Consider the following 19,096-nt stretch of genomic DNA (forward strand, 5'->3'; position numbering starts at 1 on the left):
ACAGCGGGACAGAGGAGGAGAGCAGAGGATGGTGACAGCGGGACAGAGGATGGTGACAGCGGGACAACGGAGGAGAGCAGAGGATGGTGACAGCGGACAGAGGAGGAGAGCAGAGGATGGTGACAGCGGGACAGAGGAGGAGAGCAGAGGATGGTGACAGCGGGACAGAGGTTGGTGACAGAGGATGGTGACAGCGGGACAGAGGAGGAGAGCAGAGGATGGTGACAGTGGGACAGAGGTTGGTGACAGAGGATGGTGACAGCGGGACAGAGGAGGAGAGCAGAGGATGGTGACAGCGGGACAGAGGAGGAGAGCAGAGGATGGTGACAGTGGGACAGAGGTTGGTGACAGGATGGTGAAAGCAGGACAGAGGAGGAGAGCAGAGGATGGTGACAGCGGGACAGAGGATGGTGACAGCGGGACAACGGAGGAGTGCAGAGGATGGTGACAGCGGGGCAGAGGATGGTGACAGCGGGACAGAGGAGGAGAGCAGAGGATGGTGACAGCGGGACAGAGGTTGGTGACAGAGGATGGTGACAGCGGGACAGAGGAGAGCAGAGGATGGTGACAGCGGGACAGAGGTTGGTGACAGGATGGTGAAAGCGGGACAGAGGAGGAGAGCAGAGGATGGTGACAGCGGGACAGAGGAGGAGAGCAGAGGATGGTGACAGCGGGACAGAGGAGGAGAGCAGAGGATGGATACAGCGGGACAGAGGATGGTGACAGCGGGACAACGGAGGAGAGCAGAGGATGGTGACAGCGGGACAGAGGAGGAGAGCAGAGGATGGTGACAGCGGGACAGAGGTTGGTGACAGAGGATGGTGACAGCGGGACAGAGGAGGAGAGCAGAGGATGGTGACAGTGGGACAGAGGTTGGTGACAGAGGATGGTGACAGCGGGACAGAGGAGGAGAGCAGAGGATGGTGACAGCGGGACAGAGGTTGGTGACAGGATGGTGAAAGCGGGACAGAGGAGGAGAGCAGAGGATGGTGACAGCGGGACAGAGGATGGTGACAGCGGGACAACGGAGGAGAGCAGAGAATGGTGACAGCGGGACAGAGTAGGAGAGCAGAGGATGGTGACAGCGGGACAGAGGAGGAGAGCAGAGGATGGTGACAGCGGGACAGAGGTTGGTGACAGAGGATGGTGACAGCGGGACAGAGGAGGAGAGCAGAGGATGGTGACAGTGGGACAGAGGTTGGTGACAGAGGATGGTGACAGCGGGACAGAGGAGAGCAGAGGATGGTGACAGCGGGACAGAGATTGGTGACAGCGGGACAGAGGAGGAGAGCAGAGGATGGTGACAGCGGGACAGAGGAGGAGAGCAGAGGATGGTGACAGCGGGACAGAGGAGGAGAGCAGAGGATGGTGACAGCGGGACAGAGGTTGGTGACAGGATGGTGAAAGCGGGACAGAGGAGGAGAGCAGAGGATGGTGACAGTGGGACAGAGGAGGAGAGCAGAGGATGGTGACAGCGGGACAGAGGTTGGTGACAGGATGGTGACAGCGGGACAGAGGAGGAGAGCAGAGGATGGTGACAGCGGGACAGAGGAGGAGAGCAGAGGATGGTGACAGCGGGACAGAGGTTGGTGACAGGATGGTGACAGTGGGACAGAGGTTGGTGACAGCGGGACAGAGGATGAGAGCAGAGGATGGTGACAGCGGGACAGAGGTTGGTGACAGGATGGTGACAGCGAGACAGAGGAGGAGAGCAGAGGATGGTGACAGCGGGACAGAGGAGGAGAGCAGAGGATGGTGACAGCGGGACAGAGGAGGAGAGCAGAGGATGGTGACAGCGGGACAGAGGTTGGTGACAGGATGGTGACAGCGGGACAGAGGAGGAGAGCAGAGGATGGTGACAGTGGGACAGAGGAGGAGAGCAGAGGATGGTGACAGCGGGACAGAGGTTGGTGACAGGATGGTGACAGCGGGACAGAGGAGAGCAGAGGATGGTGACAGCAGGACAGAGGAGGAGAGCAGAGGATGGTGACAGCGGGACAGAGGTTGGTGACAGGATGGTGACAGTGGGACAGAGGTTGGTGACAGGATGGTGACAGCGGGACAGAGGATGAGAGCAGAGGATGGTGACAGCGGGACAGAGGTTGGTGACAGGATGGTGACAGCGGGACAGAGGAGGAGAGCAGAGGATGGTGACAGCGGGACAGAGGAGGAGAGCAGAGGATGGTGACAGCCGGACAGAGGTTGGTGACAGAGGATGGGGACAGCGGGACAGAGGAGGAGAGCAGAGGATGGTGACAGCGGGACAGAGGTTGGTGACAGAGGATGGGGACAGTGGGACAGAGGAGGAGAGCAGAGGATGGTGACAGCGGGGCAGAGGAGGAGAGCAGAGGATGGTGACAGCGGGGCAGAGGAGGAAAGCAGAGGATGGTGACAGCGGGACAGAGGTTGGTGACAGAGGATGGTGACAGCGGGACAGAGGAGGAGAGCAGAGGATGGTGACAGCGGGACAGAGGTTGGTGACAGAGGATGGTGACAGCGGGACAGAGGAGGAGAACAGAGGATGGTGACAGCCGGGCAGAGGATGGTGACAGCGGGACAGAGGTTGGTGACAGAGGATGGCAACAGAGGATGGTGAAAGCGGGACAGAGGATGGGGACAGAGAGCAGAGGATGGGGACAGAGAGCAGAGGATGGGGACAGCGGGGCAGAGGAGGGGGACAGAGAGCAGAGGAGGGGGACAAAGAGCAGAGGAGGGGCACAGTGGGCCAGAGGAGGGGGACACAGCGTGAGAGGGGCAGTGGAGGGGGACACAGCGTGAAAGGGCAGAGGAGGGTACAGCGTGTGAGAAAGCAGAGGAGGGGGACATTGTGAGAGGGCAGAGGAGAGGGGACAGCGTGACAGAGCAGAGGAGGGGGGACAGCGTGACAGAGGGCAGAGGGGGCAGTGTGAGAGAGGGCAGTGTGTCTGGATGCAGAGGGAGCAGTGTGTCTGGATGCAGAGGGTGCAGAGTGTCTGGATGCAGAGGGGCCATATTTGCATACAACTAAATAAGTATTTCTGTCCTGACCTAAATACTTATTACAATTTTTTGACCCAACTACTTCTAAAACAGGACTGCTCAATAATTATTTTGGAGGGGTGCCTTGAAAAAATTTGGAGACTCTAAGGGTGCCGCGAACTGCAAAAGTTTGGGAACCACTGGACTAAACCATTACATGGCCCTTAACAACATTAAATGAATAGTCTTATCATCGACCCACCAATAAAAGAATAGTACCTATCTCCCATTAAATTAATAGATCTCACCCTCACCCTAAGTTCAGGAAGTCCTTTGTACGTGGATCAGGTGTTTGACTATTTGTTTGCTCCTTTGAAACCGCATATAGAGTATAAGGAATGTAGAACATGTAGGCTATGAGAGAGTAATGGCCAGTTTGTTTCATCTAACAGTAGTTTCTCTTTTTCTTACTTATAACTGTTTAAACTATAGATTGACTTCTCTGAAAATCTTGCTCAGCATACGATTTCCATTGTGCATACTTTCTATTTTTTTGTAAATTAAAAGTACTTCCAAGGGGAAACTGATATATACCCTTCTGGTGTACTTTTCTATTACCTGCCCCATTTTGTAATACTCACTTCACTTTCATCCACACACTGCTAGAATTATTAAGAAACAAATTGAAAGTGGAAGTGGTTAGTTGCATGCCTAGGTTGGACTCAAGATCGTGTAATACACTGGCTCTCCTTAGCTCCACACATTTTGCATCCCACTTCAAACACCAGGTAATTGTTGCAGGAAATTGTCACCTGAGCTTTTTGGAAATAATATTTTTTTTTTAGAAGAGGTTCAGAGGCTTTATTAAAAGCAAAGTGTGGATGAGTTTATCAGACAGCAATCTAGCATAGAGACCCCATGTTATTTAAGAAAGCTCCCTCCGAACATGTCAAGAGAAATTTGACATGTGCAGTTCTTCAACTTTAGCTTTCACATTAAATATGAAGAAACATTCTGAAGAGAAATTAAAGGTTAAGACATAACATATTGATAACAAGGTAACATGTTGTCCACTTCCCCGTTTTACTGACACTTGGCAGGACATTTAGTATAGAAAACATCTGCTTCTTAAGACTCAAGCTTAAACTCTAAACTGCTAACTTTCTCTGTAATGTGCAATGCACAAAGATGTATATGCTATTATAGTAATCTATTAGCTCTTACAGTTGGTATGGGATTGCTTATCTGGAATGCTTAGGATTTCTGTATTTTCTGCCTAAGGTTTTTTTTTCCGTAATTTAAACTTCCACATCTAAATAATACTAAATTACATTTAAACATTACCCCAGTCTTCCCACACACTAACCCTGGTATTCCCATTCTCATTAAATTCTGTGTGCCTTACAGTGACTATAAGAGGTGATACTGATTGATCATGTATGTCTATATCCTGAACAGACATGATCAACTTTTTAGTTTGTGGTTGCTTTTCAAACTTTCTGGATAATGAATTTCCAGATTTATAAAAAAACATATCTGTATATATCTCATTACTGAGTACAGTAAGAAAGCAATGCAGACACATTTTAGTTACGTTACAATTAGGATTGTTTTGCAGGAAGTCATTTTGTGTATCTATTTGCAGACAGGTAGGGCAGCATCCAGCTGGAAAGGTAGAGTTCAGAAGTATACAAAGACTTTGGAGTTATCCAACAACTGACTAAACTACCTGCTAATCTCATATTGCTGTGGTCTACTGTACCTCTCCTTACAGACGCAGGAATCCCTGAATCCAAATAATCTGGAGTTTTGGATGGAAGATATCTACACTCCGGGTTACGACTCTTTGCTGAAAAGAAAGGAGGCAGAGTTCCGTCGAGCCAAAGTTTGTAAAATTGCAGCTCTCATCACCGCAGCTGCCTGTACGGTAATCCTGGTGATTGTGGTTCCTATCTGCACCATGAAATCCTAATCTCCAAGAATGGACAAAGACTCTTCAGCATGCACTCTCCATGCAATCTGTTCATAGCGACTAGGCATGGATAATGGGAGAGCTACAATAATCATAGATACACACAGTTCCTTACAACATGCAAAGAGTGAGTGTAAAACCCCAAAATACAATATAATATATGTAGGACACACATTGGGCCTGATGCAGAGTAAGTACTGTGCCTGTTTGCACAGAGTATTTTGTATGAAATCACCATGGCCACGTGTATATGTCCCTGTGAAGATTTCCATGATTCTGCTTCTAACGCCCACTTGCGCAAGAAAGGGGAAGGACGGGTGTGTTTTAACGTAGGACAAATACAGTAAGGGTGTGTTTGCACAATTGCAAACAAATATAGACATGGACACAGATGCACATACATTTCTTCCAGACGTATTATTGCAGTTGGTTAAGGGCAGGTGCAAAGAGTATATAATAATGACTGTTGCCAACAATAGCAATCTGCTCTGTGAATTATCCAGATAGGTGCATTCTTTGTTTCACGTGCATATATTATGCCTTTGTGTTTAAGCTAATTTTTTTACATGAGAGGAAGATTTGTTTTGCTTGTATTACAGAGGTTTTTGAAGTTTTATTGATGCCTAATAGTGAATACGTATTTTGCAAAAGAAACAAATGGTTATAACCATGGAGACCTACATGTATCTTGCAGCTTTGCATAGGCCCACAATTGTGCCTTTTAAGTGAACTCAATTTGCTCATGTGATTTGGGCCACAATTGCGGCCAACTCTGCATCAAACCCATAGTGTGCATATTACCACTAAGATTAAGTTTTCTGTGAACTCAGATAAAAGGAGAATAAATTATAGTATGGCATAAAATCTTGCTGTGTAAATGGATTACAGAGACTACAAATCCTCCTCCACAAGAGATCCTCTTGGACAGTCATCACACGCTAAAACTATCACAGAAAAGATACATAAAGCTGTTACATATGCACAGTCCTTTGATGACTGTGAATTCCGCATTTATTTGTGTATGGGTATAAGGAACAGGACAATTAGAAGACACAAAGTGAACAGCCAAAGAGATGGTGCAGCATCTTTTGAACAGCAATACAAAATCATTTCATCTTTTGTGCCTTTCTTCAATGCATTGACAGCAATTCTTGCTTTTAGCATTACATGTATTTAATGACTATTGGTACAATATGGTCATTGAAAAGTACTTGATTAGAACAATGATGAGCAACCTATGACATCCAGCCTAAATTTTCTCAGTAGCTTGCTAAACATCATTTTACATGGAGTTCTAGACTCGGTGTCAAAGGTTGCCCATGTCTGGTTTGAAGCAATAGTTCTCTGATGAAAGTAATAGAAAGTGTTCCAAATCATGATGTGCAGTATTTCGTTTGTAACAAACAGTGGGCACATCTTGGTGCCCTTTCATGCCCACTTATATGAAAACCTTCGACTCTTTTAAAGTCATTGGCTGGTTCTTAAGTTCTGGTTTTTCTTCAAAGCAATTCCATAAGAAACATCTGGTTCTGGTTCAGCATAAGTGTTCTAAGTGGGAGACTCCTACAGAGGACCCACTTCATAGTAAGCAAAAACAGACACATGTATTAAAAGGGCAAACTAATTTCTTACTCTTGATGATTTTAACACATACTACAAATACTATTGTTACAAATATTTATAAGAGCGGAGACCTTGCAGTCTTGGAAAATCATTATATATATATATATATATATAAATATATAAATATATATAAATATATATATATATATATATATATATATATATATATATATACACAATCTCCATACACCCTGAATGTATAAGAATATGCATTGTACTCAATATTACTATTAGCATGAATTCTATATAAGTAAATAGATTAAACATTAAGAGTTGTTATGATGTCCTCTGAACTAAATGTCATTGGTGGTTGGCTAGGTTGGACAAAGAGCTCCACGAAGGCTAGCAGGAAGTTCTCCTGTCCGGAAGAAAAAGAAGCATTATTTGTAACTATCAACATATCTAATGAGGACTTTTTATGCTAATCTTTATTAAGATTAACTTGTGTAATATCAGGATGAATGTATAGTATAGGAAAAGATCATATTATTTAATTAAATATATTTGAAATGGACTTTGCATTTGTGTATTTGTGTGACAAACTGTACAATAAGGGTATTTTTAGCATCTTCATGTAGATTTTTTTTCATGAACCTAGAAAACCAAAGTTGTTGTAAGAAAAGAATTTACTGAGCAAACAAAAACCTGACGGCATGCACCGAGGATTGTTGTATAGTGAGGAAAAATGAAAAGTGCAACCAAAAACATAAACTAATTTAAAATCACTAAATGTCACTGCAAGCATTCAAGGCCTCTTTGAAAATTAATTTTCATAACAAGTACCTTTAAACCAGTTTTATTTATAATTACAAAAGTAATTCACTCTTACATGGTATATCATTGAAATTAAAATTTCACCCAAAGAACATATTTGTTTTGGGTGGGTGAATTTCAATGAGTTAGAATAAAAATATTTTTTACATAGCTTCCATGCTGTTTGCTGCTTCTGCCTTGTTTCAAACCCCGGCCAAGTGGAGAAAGGGGAGTGGAGTGTGGCTGTTAGACCCATCTGGGCCCTAGGTTGTTCTGGTATACAGAGTGTGGAAAGTAAATATAGGACAACTAAACAAAAAAAGTTACATTTACACGTTTATCCTAATCCAATGCATTTATGTCCAATGAAACTCTGTTTAAAATCAATGCACAGAAATGTACACTATCATCAAGTGGGATATAATGTTAATATGAAAACTTCCCAGCATTACGATAGTGATACCATTGTTATTAGTGGAAATATGAACTTTAAATAAAAAGCTTATTGATAGGATTTATTTTTTCCATGCGCCAAATACAAATTGGAAAGAGTGTATATTAAAAAGCTAAAGCAAACCACAAGGGAATTGAAAATGAGAAATGTTCAAACATAAACAAAACTTCAATGAAAAACATAAACATGAATGTCCCAGATGCATAAATCATAGCTACACGGAGAAAGGAAATGGAGCAGAACTCTCCCCATGATTAAACTATACATCCCTTTTCCTATTACTAGTTTCTGGTGAAACCAAATCATCTTTCTCCTAACTAGTAAGACTATGCTTGTAACACATTCTATTGTTGGGGAACAATTAATAATGGACATAATAATTGTGTATATAAATGTGAATGTTTCAAGTAATGAAGACGGCATTGGTAATTGCATATATTTACTCTCTACTGTTGGATGCACAACAACCATATTTATGTGCAGGAGCTATTAGAATGCTGTGTGGGGTTGCTTGTTGTGTTCTATTAAAAAGATGTCAAAGGCTAGTGTGAAATCACTGCAAAGTTCACAGATTAAAATAAGGACCTTGAATATTTGGATATTTATGATCTTGGAATGTTGCACCGGATATACAGGTTTATAAACTTGTAGACTTAACATTTAGTAAGGGGTAGCAATGTCTTTATTTGTAAGGAGATACAGAAGAAACTTGACATGAGGATTAGCAGCATAGTTTTGAATAAAGTTGAGACTAGTTAGAATAAGATCTAAAAGACATTTGGAAATGTTAAATGATAAGTCCACGTTTGAGGACTTTTTTTTAATGTGATAAATATTAAAACAAAATAGACCCAAAGAGTATTCTGTATCTATTTGTTGGTTAGAAACATTCTCTAGTAAAGTGTATCTACATAGTAGTACTTTGATTTCTATGTCTCTCTCTGTGACTGACCACCCACCATTGTCATCATCTGTCCAGTGCCACCAGTTTGAAGTGTCTAGCGTGGAAAGCTATTTTGACTCACAGATCAGCCTCTCGTATCATCTTTCTGTTCCTTATGGCTGACGACAACATTGCATTGATTAATCCCCATAATCAGCTCCCTCGCCTCTCTCTGCCCTAAATTTACCATCCAGCTCCTACCTCCAAACTTATCCACTAAAACACATAGGGGTATATTTAATAAACTGCGGGTTTGAAAAAGTGGAGATGTTGCCTATGTCAACCAATCAGATTCTAGTTATCATTTGTTTAGTACATTTTACAAAATAACAGCTAGAATCTGATTGGTTGCTATAGGCAACATCTCCACTTTTTCAAACCAGCAAATTAGTAAATATACCCGAAGATCTGTTTGCAACAAACTCATCTCCATCCATGATTTATTAATTTCAAACAATTTCAATCACCAAGCCATTCAAGAAACCTGGCACACCTCCTCTGACACTGCATCCTCTGCAACTCTCTCTCCCTTACCTTACCCCACAGGCCTGGGAACAAACAGGTAGGCGGAATATGAATCCCACTCTCGCCACTTTGTACCTTCACAATCCTTGCGTTCCATTTTTTCCTTTGATGCTGCAGAATACATCTCTTCTCTCCACTTCTGTTTTGTTGTTATTTAAACACCCTCCAGGTCAAGTTTCCCAGCGTCTTAAAAACTTTACTGGCTAGCTCTCATATTTTCTGATTCCTACATAATCAGTCTTAGACGGAATAATTTCAACATCCCCATTTACAAATTTAAAACCTTCACGGTCTCAAAACATCTCTATTTTAATTGGTGTCTCCCAATGGACCATATTTTCTACCCAATTTGATGGACACTCCCTTAAACTTGTTTTCTCCTGCTCCTTCTCTAACTCTGCCTTCTCAATCTCAGATTTCCCCATCCTGTACCCTCTACTGCATCCAAATTCACATGCATGAATAAGTAATCACCTTGACTGTCTCCACCTTTCAATAACACAAGAACAATTGCCCTCTCATATCACATTATTTTCTTCGTCTGAGCTGGCCACTTCTCTATTCAACAGCAATTGCCCAGTCTTAGACACTGCAGCTCAGCTCCGGACATCGCATGCTGCCTCCAAATCTCTAAACCTCTACTGTGGCACACCGAGATAACAAGCTTCATGCAAAAATGTTCCCGCAGTGCTTATTTCACTGGAAAAACATCTCAACACAATGCCAGTTTCCTTCACTATAAATTCATGCCTTCCTTCTGCAACCCTGTCCTTTCTTTCTTCAAGTAAATCTACCTCACTTTTCTTAAACCTACTCAGTCCTCTATTCCCAACACCTCTTTGTCACTTTTAAATTGTTTCTGCACTTATATTCACCCTTCCTTCTTCACAACTGATAACTTTGCCACCTATATCAATGACAGAATGTTTACTATCAGATAAGGCATCTCCTCAAGGCAGACCCCACAAACCCCATCTACCCCCCTCTTGCACTCCCATAGTAACCTACAATTTTTCTTTAGTAGAACTTAAGACAAGGTCTTTGAGCTGCTCTCATTCCCTTGACCCTCTTTCCCTTCCCTCTTAAGCCCATCCCCTCTCCACACTCTCTCCATCACTGTTTGCTCCACTATAATCCACCTCAACTTCTCTCTCACACTAATGGCACAGGTCATTCCCCCTATAAACACAAGCTCATCTCATTAGGGCAGCACAGTGGCTAAGTGGTTAGCACTTCTGTCTCACAGCACTGGGGTTATGAGTTCAATTCCCGACCATGGCCTTATCTGTGAGGAGTTTGTATGTTCTCTCTGTGGGTTTCCTCCGGGTGCTCCGGTTTCCTCAAACACTCCAAAAACATACTGGTAGGTTAATTGGTTGCTAACAAATTGACCCTAGTCTGTCTGTGTGTGTGTGTGTGTGTGTGTGTGTGTGTTAGGGAATTTAGACTGTAAGCCCCAATGGGGCACAGACTGATGTGAGTTCTCTGTACAGCGCTGCGGAAATAGTGGCAATATATAAATAGTGATGATGATCTCACCAATTCTGAAGAGACCATCTCTTAAGACAAACTCTACCTCATCTCCCCTTTGCTTCCATTCTAGTACAACCGCATAAACCTCTTTCTCACCTCTCACTCTGTCCTTGACCCTCTGCAATCTGGAGTCCACCCTTAGCGTTTCACAGAAACTTGTCTTACACAAGTAACCAATAACATACTCACCGTAATGTTCAAGGGCCGCTTCTTCTTACTCACCTACCTGGACCTCTGTCTCTTTTGACACCCATTTTCAACCTCTTCCCTCTCCTTCACTCCCCACATCGAGTCTTTGTCAAGATTGCTTCCGCCTACAAATCATCACTAGAATATGCCCCTTTCATACTCAAGAAGCAGCTAAAACTTCTATTCACTCCCTTGTCATCACTCACCTCAACTACTGCAACCTCCTTCTAGTTGGGATTCACTTCATTCCTCTGTCATTACTTCAATATATCCTAAAGCTGCTAGAAGAATGATCTTTCTCTCTGGTTGCTCAACACCATCCCTTCCTACATCTCAACCTCCATCTCCAAATACTCCCCCTGTCCAATCTGCCTTATGTCTGTCTTCCTTTCTCATAATCACCTCTGTAGGGACTTCTTATATATAACTACATACCATACTAGGTTACTTTAAATAATAATGGCTAAGACCAATTAGGTTTTTGATACTGTGGATGACAAGTTGATCTGCCCACTGTACAATTTCATCTGCTATCAAAATAAAGAGTAAAATCCTGAAGTTGTAATACTGGCAACAGAGAAGAAAATGATGAGGGGAAAAAAGTAAACAGGCAGAGAGGATGATTTATTTTATAAATGACACATAATTTTTCTTTTTCACTTTATCACAGCTCGAACAGTCACTCCTGTCAGCAGCAGCAGTATTTTTCAGATTCATTTCTTGAGCATTTCCAGGTCTCCAGCCATGATAATCTCATCTATCTCAATGTCATTTTCAGTTACAGGGATGGAGTCACAAAGCTGCTCTTGAAAAGCCAATGCAATGGTATATGGTTTGGCAGCAAATTGATGGTTGTAGCGTTCTAGAAAAATATCATAATATCCTTTACCCCTTCCCAAACGATGACCTTCTTTGTCAAATCCAAGCCCTGGTACAAGCACGAGATCCAGTCCTCCTGTAATAATTGGGTTGTCAGTAAGTATTTGATATACATTATAAATAGCCTAATAGTATAGTGAAATTAAGTGCCTTGATGGAAAACCCTGTGTCCACTATGATATAAAATATTCTAGATAAATAGTATAAATCGCATCCTTTGCGCTAATGGTGACTTAGAACTTGACTGGATAAACTCTGCAGAGGCTTGCTCACCCATGGCCAGTGCCTCCTCTCTGCCGTCTTGCTCCCCAGGCTGGCGGATGTTCCATGTTGTTACTGGGAACTGGTGAATTTCTTCCACTGAACCGAGCCTCACCATATCCATGTGCGTACTGCCGGACTGATAACGTGGAATAAAACACGATTTGCCTTGATGAAAAATATCACGTATGATGTCCCCAGTTTGCACCTCATCAGGCATGCTCAAAAACACAGCAATGCTCCGAGCTGTCTGGTAACGATTGTGAGAAAGCAACTGCAAGAATAATTTACTATGAGAAACAAGAAACGTGCAGGTAAATGTGTGTCCAATATAGTGCACATATACCTGTCAAATAAAAGAGAACCATCCTTTTCACAGCATTACAATTCAAATATTATATTGTATTCAATATTTATGTTGCAGACTTATCTTCTACTAACTTCATATTTTCACTCCCTCTCTTCAATCGACAATTGCCAAAATACTGGAGGCTTGAACCCCTGGAAAAAGGACAAATATTACGGCCAATAGAAAGTAATAAGTGGCATCACCTGTCCTGCTGGGTAAGTGGACTATAGAATGCAAAAAGGAACTACATATTTGAAACAGTTGATGTCCCAAAGTTTTGCAAGTTACGGGCAGGGGTACATGACATATATACTTGTAGCTCCTCCTTAAATCCATTTTATCATCAATGTCACTGTACATAACCTGGTCCCAAAACAAATTACTTAATAAAAAAATGACAATTCAAGCTTTAAAAAACAAAACAATAAGGAAATGATCACTAAGGGGTACAGAAATTGGCCACATCAGTCTTACTAATTCTTTATTGTTATTGGAAAAGGGTTTTAAATAGACTCAAACACTAAAGAAAAAAATATCAGACTGAAATGTAGGCTGAAGTGGCATATAGAAGGGATTTGTCTTGATTTATACAGTAAACTCCAGTTTTCACAATGTACGCCATTACTTATATTCATATTTTTCCTTTGGAATTGTGTTACATTTCTCTAAAGTATGGGCGAACCAATTTTATAATAATAAAAAAACAAAAACAAATGTTATTGCTAAAAATGCCCAAATATTAACCTTTCTGGTAAATAAAATAATGATTAAAGTAACAATATTTGTATTAGAAAGTGTATGATACTATTATACAAATGGTTATAGTAATTTTTGTAAAAGTGAGGATAGCTCCATTTCAGTACCTGCCACAGACAGAGTGGATGGTATCTTTAGTGGGACAGTATGAAAAATTTAGAAATTAATATATGGATTATTAAACCGAATATTAATGTTGATCAACCAAGATAATTTCAGCTACATAGATCTAAATTCCACTACTTTTAAATATTCATTTGCAATTTTTAAATATGTATTTTGTATACTTTTGCATTTAAGTAGTATGTGTGAGATGCCCTCTATTTTTCAGCATCATTGACAGATAACATATTTATAAAACTCAGCATGTGAGTATGGATGCTCTACAATAATGACAACAATGAAAGATATGAAAAAAGACATGGCATATGGGTTGTAAATAACAAATAAATCAATAATAGTAATAAACAAATTCTGGTGGATAAAACGGTTAATGTGTAGCTTGTTCTTTCAATAGCAGGACAGAGCAATCGCATAATAACTCAGTAATTACATTGATATAAGCAGGATATAAAGGCCTCCACCGGTGAGCAGCAAGCATGCCTGGCACACTGAAGATGTGAGAAAGTTTATTTATTTTATATTAACACTCCAGCAGAACTTATTGATTTATACCCATTTTGAAACACCACAGTCACTTTATATGATGTACATTTAATGGTTCTGAGATAGATAGATATATATATATATATATATATATATATATATATATATATATATATATATATATTTATTACTGTGCAAACACATAACCAAGTGTGCAACTTAATCTCTCACCTTACTTAACGAGTTTTGTGAAATCACTGGCTGGTGACACTATAGTTTACACATCTTTTTTCTTCTTTTTCAACATGTGTAACTTCCCACAATATTATATTGGTGAAACATCAGTCCAATTTCTTGCACATTCAAAAACACTATGTGCATTTGTTCTTGAAATTTAGTATATATGTACATACTCATATGTGGGGCTAATAGTTTATCTGCCTTCTGTCAAATTATCTACTTAGGCATGGGGGGCTACCTTTGAATCCACTAATAACTGCTTGGAATTCAGTTATCTTGATAATTCAGACACTTTTTGATGAAGTCCTTCATTAAAGTGAAATAATTGACTAAAGATGAATAGAAATCAATGAGGTGAAACAGGATAACAAGGAGGCTGAGAAAATGGTTAAACACTAAGGGGCATATTCAATTGTCCGGATTCCCCGCCGAGTAAATACTACTACCGTTATTACAGGGAGCCACGAGCAGAAATCCAGCGAGAAAATTACGGTAATAGTGCGCAGATAGCGAGATTTTCAGCGTTTCCGCTGACAATTGAATATGCCCCTAAGTGCTAGATTTACTGTGGGTTTGGAAAAGTGGAGATGTTGCCTATAGCAACCAATCAGATGCTAGCTTTTATTTATTTAGTGCATTCTACAAAATGACAGCTAGAATCTGATTGGTTGCTATAGGCAACATCTCCACTTTTTCAAACCCGCAGTTTAGTAAATATACCCCCAAGTCTCTCATTAAGAGTTATTATCAAATTCTTTTAAAGGGTTGCAAATTTGCACCTGGACAAACATGATGCAATGCAAATGGTTCAAATACATTTTATTTATTTTTCTTTTGCATGCAAGGAAAATACTACATGGTGATCTTGCATGTAGCAGACACATACTGGCAGGATTTAATTTTAAACTGAGGTTTACAGTGCAGCTAGGATGCTTTCCCTCATTTTAAATCTGCCCACGTGTTAAATTTCATCTCCCCGCAATGCAACATGATTTTGCCAAGCTGCAAAATTACAACTTCTAGCTGGATCTACTACTAACTGAGGCCTTATGCTGTAAAGCAGTGTACCTATTACTATAGCCAGTCTTGATGAGATGTATGCAACCCATATTTTAATTGATTAACTAAAATGTAATGGAACTTGTAAATCTAGTTCTTAAGATATTCTCATTCCATCAATATGCATCTAAAATAAGATACAAATAAATGTGAATAAATATGTGAAACTAAATAAGTAAATAAAAATAAATAAATGCGTATAAAAATTAACCAAAGGCAGGCAAACTTGTTCTCTTTTAATTCAATGAATGAGGTTTTATGTACAGCACTAAGCACTTGTTGGCACTCCTTTTGTATTTTGATACATCTGGCCAGAAGTATGCCCTTGTGAAAACTGGCATAGAATTAGCATGTTAAAAAAACGGTATTACCATGCAGTTTTGTGGAGATACTTGGGGGTCTGTTTACAAAGAGGCAATGAGGCATACAAATGGAGAAAACAGACGATTTTTCCATAAAATGGCCAACACATCTCATTGCATTATTTCCAAAGGGTTCAACTCAGGAGAAATCATAGAAATTGCAGCTAAGCTTAAAACCCTAACACCATCTCAGCATGGCAATAGTCATGCACATACCCCATAAAAACTTAATTCATATCAGAGAGGATATGACACAAAAGAACTGCGCATACGCAGAAGATCAATAGGTCAAGTCAGAAGAAACATAATGTAGGACCAGAGCATCTGTGTGAGGAGCAATGCGAAGCCCCATCCTCTTATCACAGAAGAGGGGGAATTTCACATTGCATCGCAAGAAAGGCAAGTTTTAATAAATACCAGCCATAATACATTATGCATGGCAGTGTTATGATGTGATACATAATGTTGCCTATTGCAGTACACTGAGCTGAATTAGTAAATAGAACTCTTGGTGATTTACCATTCCTATCCCACATTTTTATAAAGGGTATCTCGACTCAGGGATCTATGGGACACATATTCTGTGTTTCCACCTATTGCTTATTTATTTTTACCCGTGAAAAAAAACTTGCTTTAAACTGCTTATTTATTTATAAGGTGCTATAGTCTTTGAAAACTTAACAACAACAAAAAATGCCCTCACTTAAGATGGAGGCGTTCAATCTTTCCCTTTAATTAGGTTGAGCGCTACTGAGAGCAACGCCACAGCTGTTGGGCTTTACTTGTTACATCGATACTAACGTGTGGCACACACCTTCTGAGTCACCGACTGGGACTGTCGAAGTTTTTCTATGTCGCTTATATCTGAAATCCTGTGTTTCAACTGAACTCTGAGCGCCCGCTTAACTGCTTGAATCGACGCCATGTTCCTATTACTCACACGTGACGCTGTGCACTGTCTCCGCCCACTATCGCTGAGTGACGTGTGACCAGGACGGTGACCCTCACCCTAAAGCCACAGGCAGCAGTGTCAGTGCTCAGTCCCGTACTGACGCTGTACGGCTGATATAAGTACTACTGTATGCACAATTGTGATTTGGACGTGCCTGTTCCAGCGACAAATATTAATGAACGCGATTTGGACGTATATATCTAACACTGCCTTTACCAAAGTTGTCTTGTTCCCCACTGTCTCAACCATGGGGTGTGTAGTTTGAATATTTGACATAGGTCTACTTATCATTGGCAGTCAGACTATGGCATTAGCATCCTATATCAATGCCATCTCAGTGATAAATAATGTAGTATTGCACAATTTATCAATGTAGAGCACGGACAGCTCCAGAAAGTTGCCTTCTCTGCTCAGTCATTTCCTTCCTCTATTGCGCTTGCTTTATACTTCTTTGTAAACAATAGCAGATATGGAGCAGATGATTATTTTAGCAATTATTGAATGGCTGGGGAAATATTTGGGGGCATATTTAACAACTATCGTGCACTTATCATTAAAAAAACGTCCCTCTGTGTCCCTCGCATATTTAAGAAGGGTGCACCTATCTGCTGCTTTGCATTCCTTTTCGTTTTTGGGAGCAGTCACCATTCTACAGTATGGTGACTTTTCCCGGCCGCACATGCGCAATTGATGTATGAAGAGGAGCGAAGAAGACTTGGTCGAGATCTGGAGACAGCGCATTCCGAAGAGGACTGGTTAGTATGGTTTTTTTTGTCACAGAAACAGCAATTTATCGGAACTGCTGTTTCTGTGATCCGTTTTTCATAAATTTGAGAAATAGTTCAATCCTTATCCATGCGATAAGGATTGATAACTATTTTTAATTTCTGCCAAACATTGATAAATGTGCCCCTTGGTGAGGTTTAATGGGGACATAGAGGAGGGGAAATCACGTCACAACATTAAATTATTGTTGATTCATCATTATGTAGTAAGTGTAATCCTTTTAGTAAACTGATCCAAAAACAGTTTGCAGGTTTCCATTTACAATATCCGATATTAAAATAATGAACTTTAAAATAAAAATAAATTATCATGCAAATATGTTTCCTGGTCAGATCCATGCAGAAAAGACAAGTAGAACTGCACATTATTTCACTATTGACTTGTGCTAGCAGTTATAGTGTCCCTGCTCACCTTGGGCCTGAAGTTGAGTTAGGAGCCAAGCAAAGAAAAGGAGGAAATTAGCACATTGGCAAAACCATGTTGCATTAGAGGGGGAGGTAAGTTTAAGGAGGTAAATTTAAAATGTTGAGACAGATTTATAGTTGGGATACAGCATGTAATAGATCAACTCTAATTTTAGTGTAAAAATAAAACTTATCGAGGATTTGTGTGCTACAAAAAAAAACAGCCAGTATTTTCCTTGCGTGCAAAAAAGGTAATTAATTTGCACCCCTTGCATTGTAACCTTGGTTTGTCTAGGTGCAAATTTGCTCATTGTTTTGCTTTGCTCATAATTTCAGCTTTAGGCCCCTTGTCTGGAGATCAATGCAAGCTGTTGTGTGACTGGCAGCTATCGGCACAAGAGGGAAGCAGCATGCTGTCTCCCGGGAATGATCAAGAAGAGCTCCCTATTCACTGATGTATATCCTATCCAATGGGCTGGAATGGATCATTGAGGTAATGCCATCTTGAGATGTTGTTATCTTTTTAGTACAATCGGCCAAAAATTAAGCTTTTCTATGGGGACAGTTATAAACTGCTGTAACTAGTTTAACACCACAGATTTCTTTAGCGTTAACCGGTTGGGCGATTAAGTTAGGAGAAGCGATAAGACAACCTTTGGCTATCACCGTTTCATAAATAAACCCCTAAGTGCAATATACAAACAAGAGAGGGTCTTTTGAGCTTTGCATCTCTCAGTAATTGCTCCAGTAAGGAGGGAAATCATGCAAGTGGGTATTAAATATAATGGAGTGAGAGGTATCTAAAAACATATAATTAAGCAAATAATGAAATTATTAAATATAATTTTCAAATGAGAAAAGAAAACAACTTCTCCTGTAAAACAACAAACACCCAAAATTGGTATTTATAAAACTGGATTGTGAGAATTATTTAATAATAAAGTGTGTCATAGCTATAATGAAAGATGCACAGGAAAGTTACATTTTCTGAAGCTTGGTGGAAAAGAGGGCAGAGCATAATGGGAAAGATGCAGGAGTTGGGCAATACTCCCCTACACTTAAAAAAATGCTATTTGGGATAGATTTATAAAATCAGTACAGTTTTTTAAAACTTATCAGACTACAGCAGTCAATTTGCATAAATCAACCACATTGTTTAAATAGCTATGAGAATGCACTTACTTGGAGAGCAGAAGAGAGTACTTGTGATATTTTTGAGCAGATTAATAAAGTAAAGGGTTATGTTCTAGGTTGGGGTCATACTATCAGGGCAACATGAGTTAATTTCTGACCTGGGCCCTATCTGTGTGGCATTTATATGTTCTCCCCTTACTTGTGTGGGTTTCTTCCCACAGTCCAAAAATATGCTGAGAGGTTAATTGGCTGCTGACTAACATGAACCCTATTGTGTGTGTGTTTGTGTGTTAGAGAATTTAAACTGTCAGCTCTAATGCAGCAGGGACTGGGGTGAATGATAAATATTTTATGCACA

General features: G+C 40.7%; 2 protein-coding genes across 8 annotated transcripts in view; one reads left to right on the top strand and one right to left on the bottom strand.

Annotated features, from left to right (window-relative positions):
- MINAR1 (membrane integral NOTCH2 associated receptor 1) overlaps positions 1–7,067 on the top strand; it is a 67,396-nt gene extending 60,329 nt beyond the window's left edge. The window contains exon 4 of one of the 2 annotated variants that reach the window (XM_075207495.1): positions 4,604–4,824. In XM_075207495.1, coding sequence (XP_075063596.1) covers positions 4,604–4,678 — 75 coding nt within the window. In that variant the 3' untranslated portion in view covers positions 4,679–4,824. Of the gene's footprint in view, positions 1–4,603 lie in introns of both variants that reach the window. The other variant, XM_075207494.1, reaches the window with a different exon arrangement.
- A 4,488-nt stretch (positions 7,068–11,555) lies between these two features.
- MTHFS (methenyltetrahydrofolate synthetase) lies at positions 11,556–16,412 on the bottom strand. 6 transcript variants are annotated; one of them, XM_075207502.1, is made up of 4 exons: positions 16,277–16,365; positions 12,532–12,591; positions 12,103–12,364; positions 11,556–11,905 (listed from the first exon to the last, which is right to left on the bottom strand). In XM_075207502.1, the coding sequence occupies exons 3-4, from the start codon at positions 12,308–12,310 to the stop codon at positions 11,664–11,666; spliced, it is 450 nt and encodes a 149-aa protein (XP_075063603.1). In that variant the 5' UTR covers positions 12,311–12,364; positions 12,532–12,591; positions 16,277–16,365; the 3' UTR covers positions 11,556–11,663. The 6 variants fall into 6 exon arrangements, with proteins under 6 accessions (XP_075063603.1, XP_075063598.1, XP_075063600.1 ...); XM_075207497.1 differs by having other exon boundaries at positions 12,103–12,380; XM_075207499.1 differs by having other exon boundaries at positions 12,437–12,591.
- Positions 16,413–19,096: the final 2,684 nt, after the last annotated feature.

This window comes from Mixophyes fleayi, chromosome 4 (assembly GCF_038048845.1).
Source record: "Mixophyes fleayi isolate aMixFle1 chromosome 4, aMixFle1.hap1, whole genome shotgun sequence".
NCBI classification, from domain to species: Eukaryota; Metazoa; Chordata; class Amphibia; order Anura; family Limnodynastidae; genus Mixophyes; species Mixophyes fleayi.